The 8,519-nt window shown below is 34.6% G+C and overlaps 1 protein-coding gene across 2 annotated transcripts; it reads right to left on the bottom strand.

The window, feature by feature from the left end:
- Positions 1–4,112: 4,112 nt before the first annotated feature.
- On the bottom strand, positions 4,113–8,155 carry LOC145137386 (uncharacterized). 2 transcript variants are annotated; one of them, XM_079071515.1, is made up of 3 exons: positions 4,990–8,155; positions 4,811–4,897; positions 4,113–4,578 (listed from the first exon to the last, which is right to left on the bottom strand). In XM_079071515.1, the coding sequence occupies exon 1, from the start codon at positions 7,818–7,820 to the stop codon at positions 5,064–5,066; it is 2,757 nt and encodes a 918-aa protein (XP_078927641.1). In that variant the 5' UTR covers positions 7,821–8,155; the 3' UTR covers positions 4,113–4,578; positions 4,811–4,897; positions 4,990–5,063. The 2 variants fall into 2 exon arrangements, with proteins under 2 accessions (XP_078927641.1, XP_078927642.1); XM_079071516.1 differs by having other exon boundaries at positions 4,811–4,894.
- Positions 8,156–8,519: the final 364 nt, after the last annotated feature.

Below are 8,519 nucleotides of genomic sequence, written 5' to 3'. Positions count from 1 at the left end.
AATGATACTAGGTTCTGTCAAAGGAGTTGTTTAAAGTAAACGAAGTGCCGTCCGAGTACCGAGTCACCACGTTATCAGGTGAGTGCATAGTCTCTTTCATGAATATGATTTTAATACAAGTATTGATTGAAGTATTAATTATATGTTTATGTGCGAGTTAATTGATGTTGTCTGAAATACGTGTTAAAGAACATACCTGAAATACGTGTTAAAGAACATACCTGTTTATATAGTCATTCGTCGTTAATCCGGGAGAATGGATTTAAACATAAACACTTGTCCCTAATCCGAGAGTATGGAATGGGCACAATTATTGATCCGAGAGCATGAATTAGATCCGAGAGTATGGGTTAAGTAAGAGGTAAAATTTAAGGTCCGAGAGTATGGATAGTCTCGTTGTAAGGATTAACGGGGTGGGGTAAGAGTTGCTTATAGATATATGGTGAAATTGTATATTTTGTGAGTTCTAAATTTTATATATGATATAACATTGTGGGATTGAAATCTCTATGTACTCACCAGGTTTCCCAACCTAACCCACTCAAGCTTATTTGTATCACAGGTGTCGATACGAAGTCACATTATACTGAGAGATTATAGAGATGTAGATCACTAGTGTAAATGAATGTAAGTTCTGTTTATGCTTATGTTTCTGTATTGACGATGACATCCCAAATGTTTTAAAATGAATAAAAATACATTTCTTTGGAAATGCTTTGATAACGTATTTATCATGTTTTACTAGGAACAAATTCCGCAACATTTTCACTAAAAGAGGTACTCTGATTTTTATAAAGCATAAACAAAATCGGTCTTTTCTGGCCGTGAAAATGGGGATGTCACAGTTGGCATAAATGTGCCTAGCACAATTCCTGTGTTCAACATGAGGCAATATATCTTTCACAGATTCAAGCAGACCCTACAAGACAATCATTTAATTAGTTTAATAGAGGAGAAATATGTAATAAGATAACTATGCAATTAAGTAGAGGACAAGTATGTAAAATTTTACCTTGTGTTGATCTGATATCACTACCAAACCTCTTCCACTATCAAGATCTAAATCATCCCTTAGAAGCTCAAGGAACCATGTCCAGTTAGCCTTATTCTCAACATCCACAATAGCCCAAGCAATTGGGTAGACCTGATTATTGGCATCTCTACCCATGGATGTCAACAACTCACCCTTTATTGCTCCCTTAAGAAAGCACCCATCCAAACCAATAACTCTTCTACACCCTCTTTTCCAGCCTTCACATATAGCTTTGAAACCAATATAAAACCTATGAAAATAGTTTATCCCATCTGGATTGACAGTTACACACACCTTACATGTAGAGTCTGGATTAGATCTTAACAACTCTTATGCATAATCCCATATTCTGGCATAATGTTCAGTCAATTTACCTTCAATTAGCTCCTTGGCCCTACGACATTGGCCTATAGACACAACACACCTAAACCTTTGTCTGATGTCAGTAATCATCTCTTTAAGCTTCACCTTAGGTTTATTTGCAATTTCAGTTATGTAGTGTCTACCTATCCATTCAAGAGTAACCATAGAGCCAAGTTTGAACTTCCTACCACAAACATGAGTAGCTTCTAAAGTCTTGATTTGAATAGATCTTTCATTGAACATCCATGAGGCATATAGTCTGAAAGGGCAACCATTATCCTCATTTCTTTTCCCACATCTTACAAGTATTCTTGTACTGTCACACTTCTCAAAGTAGAGTTGATACCCATTGTGGACTGCGTAGTTTTGGATACAAAACTTCAGCTGTGTAACATTCTCAAACATGTCACCAAGTTTTGGTTCCATTTTGTCCCATCTTGTTTTTGGATCATGTATTTTGTACTTGTTTATCACATGTTCTTGCTCTTCTTCATCTTCATCACTTTGTAAGTCACGACCATGGTACACTTGTGCTCTTACATCATTAGTCAAACTAGAGTTTCTAATATTTTCATCAGTTAGTAACACATTAAGAAATGTATCCTTACACTTGTCCAGTGGAGTAATGAACTCTTCGTCAGGTTCATGATCCATGTAGATGCCATGAAGCTCAAAATCCATCTCATTAAGACCAGAGAAAGGCTCGCGTAAACCAAAAAATGGGTATGTGTTGCCTTCGTCTTCTGAATCCCAATCTATCATAACAACCTGAAAAAACACACATTATCGTTATTCGATAACCTATGAAGAACAAAGAACTGTAATAACACAATCTTCAAAGAAATTACACATACCCTGTGAAATCGACTCTCCAATAACCTAATCTTCTTCAAAAAGCCCTAATTTTGCGATGAATGATGTAACGATTATGAGAAAGTATACTTTTACGTGCAAAAGGTTGAGATAAGGAGTAAACGGACGTAACAGATGTAACGGACGTGCCAACTCCTCAATTAAGTGCCAAATCAGCACATGGGTAACCGGCTACTAAGGGTCCAACCTGTTAAATGAGATATTTGATACATTTAGTGAAAGTATCCGACTTTAATACCCCAAAAACTCATCCAATGGTAAAACCGACAGTTTTTGGAAAACTTAAGGGCTTTTATGACAATTTCCCAAATCATCATTGTTTGGGCAACATCCCATGCTCCATGAGAGCATTCACTGTTATTTAATACATTTGTATCAATGAGTTTCTTTTGATGAGAAATTTCTATAACTTTACTATATGTTGTCAGGAAAAATAGGTTTATTGTTGTGTATTGTCGACTCCTTATTAAGCAGTTATAATTGTTGGAACCCATATCGATTGACTAGGTGCGAAATAATATATATCTCGAAGATAAACTGATATAAAAACCAATCAACACAAAGATGAGTAATTTGATAGTTTTATATATACAAAAAGCCAAATATTACAGGAAGAACGAGTGGTTAAGGAATGGAATTCACAGCCACACACTCTCTAATTTAAAGGCAAAATTATGGATTCATTTAATTATTTTTTGAATTCATATTATAATATATGTGAATACACGTTTAGAAAAGTTGAATCATCAAAAAATACATGTTAGAAAACAAACTCTTACATTACGAATAGTCTGCTAAATAATATTATACATTGAAACACGCATTCTCCGACCATCGGTTGGGAAATCAACTAACACTTTGAAGGAAAGTGAAAATACAAATCTTTTCACTCGTACATACTAATATATAGCCAGGACCTTTAGCATCTTATCCTAAATACACGACATGATTTTTTTTTTTTTTTTTTTTTTTTTTGCATTTTGATAAGTATTGTGATGATATTTCTAATTCTATAGATGATCCAATAAGAAGAAAGAATCGAGATCACAACAAATGTTGTGATGATATCGACTTGGGAATGACATACTCATGTGATGTATGGAAACACAATCGAATCAAGATCATAATGAACAACCATCAATTTGGAGGAGGCCAAAATCATATTGCAAAAAACCAAAGAAATACCTAAAAATATAATATCCAAACCCTTAAGTAGACCGAAATTAGTTGCCTCATGATTCTCTGGTGAAAATCAATTATGTATGTTGGCTGAACGTTACGTCTCGAAAAAGCAAAACATTACCACTCGTAAAGAATAAATTATACCCTTAGAATGTTTATCTACACTTCTTTGTCTTGAAAAAACACTTCTACAAGTCCATAGGGCCGTATTCAAGGTTCTAGTGGTTACCGAAAAATGTTGTTGTGTGTTGATACATTTCCGCCTTGTATAGTTGTATTGATATTTTAGTGAATAACTCTCTTTTATCACCGAAAGCAAACACCTAAATCACCTTTTTGCTTATACCATGTACGAGAGAACGAACATATATTTATGTCATCTTGTATTATTGTTTTTGTATGTTTGTTTGTTACACATGTAATAAGAATCATTAATAAAACCCAAAAAAAAAAAACAACAACAACATTACCGTTTTAGGCCATGCTGACCCCTACTAGACCTTTAAAAGAAATGATCCACACATCTTCACATGAAGATTAAAACCAATCAACAAAATTGGAATAGAACATTAGATATAAAGAAAATACTAAATACATGAAAAAATATACAAGCATGTATTATAGCATCACCACTTTTCTGTATAATTTTTTACTTCGATAGTGATACAAGTTATTTGCAACCAACCCTGTATTTGTATTCTTTCAAAAACAAAAATATTTGACCTTATAAGTCAACAAAATTTATAACATCTGACACATCAAGAGCAAAAGATCAAAATCGCGGGTGTAAGCTACAACTCGAATCTTTACAAAGCATGATTGAGCATCATGGCTAATAAATCTATGTATGAAGATGATAACAAATGTTGAATAACAGAGAAAATCTAGTGTGAAACTCTGTAAAAACCCCTAAATTCTAATGTGGCTTCTACATGTATTCAAGAATTTGTTGGGATCATATTGCTAAATGGATTTACTAAACCAGAAATCTGAGAAACTTGCCTCCTGTTTCATAAATAGCAAGAAAAACTCATTTTGATGCAAAAATGGAACATCATCATGTTTTTGATTTGACACCAAGTTTCCTCTGCCTTCTAGAAGCAACCCTGTAGTCAGATACTTGAATCCTGCAAAAAAGATTAGATAAAGCTGATGAGATTGGCAAAAAATTAAGTTAAGCCCGATAATTTTATAATTATAATGAAAAATATGCTATCAACTTAAAGTGCCCATAGTAATTATCGATGCCAATTGCTTTTGGTTCACAAGATTCCTTTGTTTTATCACCCAAGGGCATTTTATACCATTATCAAGAAAGGGAATAAAAAACCTCATAAAATCAATAACTTCAGTATTTACCTTCTAATGATCATGTTTTATCTGTAGGCCCCACGCTACCACATCTTTCCAAAAAAAATCAGATGTTACAAATTTGGTGCAGGACTTCTGTAAAAAAATTGACCACATAATTAGTCAATGCTCTTTGAAAAGCATAATCATAAAACTAAGACACTGTAATTAACCAACCAATTTTATACCTATTTCCATGGCTGGATTGCACCTCATGTTTATCTACAGAGGGCAAAGATGTCATTTTTCATGTAGAAAAGCTTCAACTAATTGTCTTCCCTCTATAAAGTTTCAATCTTTCAACAACCTCATGAATATCACAACTCCCATCAACTGCTGACAATTCTTTTGCCAACATTACATATGTCTGAAAATTAGGAACTCTGTTTTTTAATTCCATTATATGGATAAAATATAAGCAAGTGTCCACGTCAGCATCCTTAAAAACCCCATCAATCAAAACAGTCCACACAATCTCATCAGTGTCCCATTGTCTATCAAGCATGTCTTCAAATAACACAACTGCTTTACTCACTTGTCTTTCTTTACATAAAGCAGAAATAAGAAGTTTATATGTTTTGATATCAGGTTCAAACCCTTTTACCTTAATCAAATCAAAAAACTCTAAAGCAGTTTCCACTTTTGAGTTTTTACAGTGTGTGTTTATGAGAGAGAGATAAATATTTCGATCAGGATTCATAGATTTTTCTTCCATGTTCTTGAACAACTCAACTGCTTCTATACTCTTTCCTTCTTTACACAAACCAACAATCATGGTGCTATAGGTGTCAACTGTGGGCCCACACCCGTATTCTGACATTTTAACTAAAAGATTAGTAAAGGTTGGATCTTTTTCATGTGGGCCCGTGTTTTTTTCAAAAAGCAACCGACTTTCTGTTTCTAACCCTTTTAACAAGACTTGAAAAGTTCTGTAATTCGGTTTGCATGCTTTATCAACCATCTTTTTAAAAACTGAAAATGAAGGATTTATTTGATTTAGTGACACATATCCATTGATCAATGAAGTATATGTCACATAATCAGGAGTGATTCCTTTCTTCTCCATTTCTTCAAGTAATATTTCTGCTTCATTTGCTTTTCCTTCCAAACATAACCCGTTGATCAATGAACTATAAGTCAACAAATTTGGTGTGCAGTTTTTCTTTTCCATTTCTTGGAAAATCTTGAAAGCAAGATGAACATTACCATTTCTACACAATCCATCGATTAAAGTTGTGTAGGTAATCACATTTGGAATCACATCTTTTTCCACCATTTTCTCACATAATCTTTCTGCTTCATGTAATCGATTCCTTTTTGACAAACAAGATATGATTGCATTGTAGGTTTCAACCTCAGCCCTACAATTATCTGCTTCCATCTTTTCCAATAACACAATTGCAGATTCTACTTCCCCCTTTTTGCAATAACCGTTTATTAAAATGGTATAATGGACTTTATTGGGTGTCAATTTTTGATTTACCATTTCATGAAAAAGATTCAAACCTCCATCAAGATCCCCTGTTTCACAGAACCCTGAAATAAGTTCACCATAAGTCCACTCATCTGGTTTACACCCGTTTGCTTTCATCAAACTCAATAACCTCATTGCATTCTTTAAATCATTCTGTTTCAAGAATCCAATAATTAGTGTGTTATATGAAACAACAGTTGGAAACGGGCCTACTTTGGTCATTTTACTCAAAAGAACCATACCCTTTTGGAAATTTTTCATCAAACACAAAATGGTAATCATTTGATTGTATGTTTCGGTATTTGGCATACCATTTCTCTCCATCCAATCAAAGATCATAAACAAACCATCAAACCTCCCTATTTGACCTAACTCATATATCAAAGCATTATAAGTAACCACATTTGGAATCAAACCCTCTCTCAACATCTTATGGTAAAATCCAAGTGCCACCTCAGCTTGTCCTATACGAAACAAGCCACTGATAAGAGCTGTGTAGTTTTGCACATTTAGAACACAACCTGTTTTCGTCATCATAACTACAAGATCAATGGCCTTTTTTACTTGACCAAATGCACATAGTGAGGAAATTGGAACAGTGAATGTATAAACAGTGGGTTCAATGTTTTTGTCCATCATTTCTTTAAGCATGTCCAATGCCTCATCAATTCTTCCCTCTTTGCATAACCCGTTTATAAGATTTGTATATGTTGCTGAATTTGGTTCACAATCTTCTTTTATCATGCGATCAAATACCCTAAAAGCAGTTTCTAAATCTCTATTCCTACAATAACCAAGAATCATTGAACTGAAGGTGAATACATCCGGATACAAATCATACTGACTCATCTGATCTAAAAAAGATTCCGCCTCTTGAACTTTACCCTTTTTACACAACATGTTAATCATGGTGTTGAATGTCAACAAATTAGGTTTAATCCCAGAACTCATCATCTGTGTAAAGAGATCCCTAGCAGAATCGACCATTTGGAACTTTCCCATCTGAATCAATAATGTGTTAGAGCTATATAAACTATAAGCAAGACCTTTACTTCTAAGTTCATTCAAGTAATCAACAACCCCCATAAGCTCCTCTTGAGTTTTACACTCTTTCACCATTAAAACCCTAATATGATCTGTATCTGCTAATCGGCCTTCACGAACTAACCTGGTTAACATCGCCTTGTAGGAACTCAAATCATGTTTATAAGAATAGTTCTTTGAGATCCAATAGAAGAATCGGATAACTACATCTATGTCTTTATGGGAACTTACAATTCTGGCAACATGGATATGCTGGAGTTTGTGACTAACATGCTTGAGTTCTTTGTTTTCATACCAACGAGGATCACACAGGACTTTGGAAACGTTATCGACTAAATTAGGGTACGCACACTTGTTATTCTCGGCAGAAATGTTGGGTAGGGTTGAAAATCTGAGAAATGTGTGAGAACCCAGCAAGGGACAGTGCTTTCGGAGATCAAATAGAGATTTGGGTTTAAAGGGTTTTACCATTTCGTGATGAAAGATTGAGAATTCATTCATGAGCTGGCTGCTGCTGATATTGAGAAATTATCAGCAGTTGCATTGATGAAAATCGATTCAGGTACCGATTTTTCAAGCAAATGGTAACGGTGGCATGATTTGATGCGAGAACGTGGTCACTTGAAGACCATGTCTAGAGAAATTGGGTGGTAGAATAGATGGACGAACAAAAATTGGGAATCGAATGCGAGATATACCTGAAATAGATAATTTTCTTTATCTTTTCTTCTCGTAATTCTTGCCTTCACGGCTGGTAAAACCCAATGACCTAGGGTTTATTACGGAATTAGGGCAGACGATGGCCCGGTATCTGGCTAGTTCGCTTGTTTGGGATGTTCTAGTTTTTTGAATGCAACAAATTAGGACAAGTGTAAAAGAAATAAAAATCCCGCGCTGAGTTTAGTTAAGGAAAAATGAGTCGTTTTCCAGAAATTTTTTTCAAGAAAAATGAGAATTTTGAAAACGCATTTAGTTCGTTTATTTTTTTAAATTTTCACGGAAAGTTGAAAATTTTTGGAAAACTAATAAACATTGTTTTCCATATTTTTCTAATTCCAAAATTAAATTCTAAAATATAAACACCCACTCCCACCACATCCACCTCTACCTACCCTCACCATAACACCCCCAACCCACCACACCCCTACCTACCTACACTCACTCCCAAGTCCACCCCCACTAGGGCCGGCTTAATGTTTA

The sequence above is a fragment of the Lactuca virosa genome, chromosome 9 (genome assembly GCF_052849685.1).
Source record: "Lactuca virosa cultivar CGN04683 chromosome 9, Lactuca_virosa_CGN04683_v6, whole genome shotgun sequence".
Lineage (NCBI taxonomy): Eukaryota > Viridiplantae > Streptophyta > Magnoliopsida > Asterales > Asteraceae > Lactuca > Lactuca virosa.
This window is presented reverse-complemented; position numbering and strand designations above follow the sequence as displayed.

Bases quoted from the DNA above. Each gene is read 5' to 3' on its own strand.
- LOC145137386 (XM_079071515.1), bottom strand. From the start codon at position 7,820: ATGAATGAATTCTCAATCTTTCATCACGAAATGGTAAAACCCTTTAAA.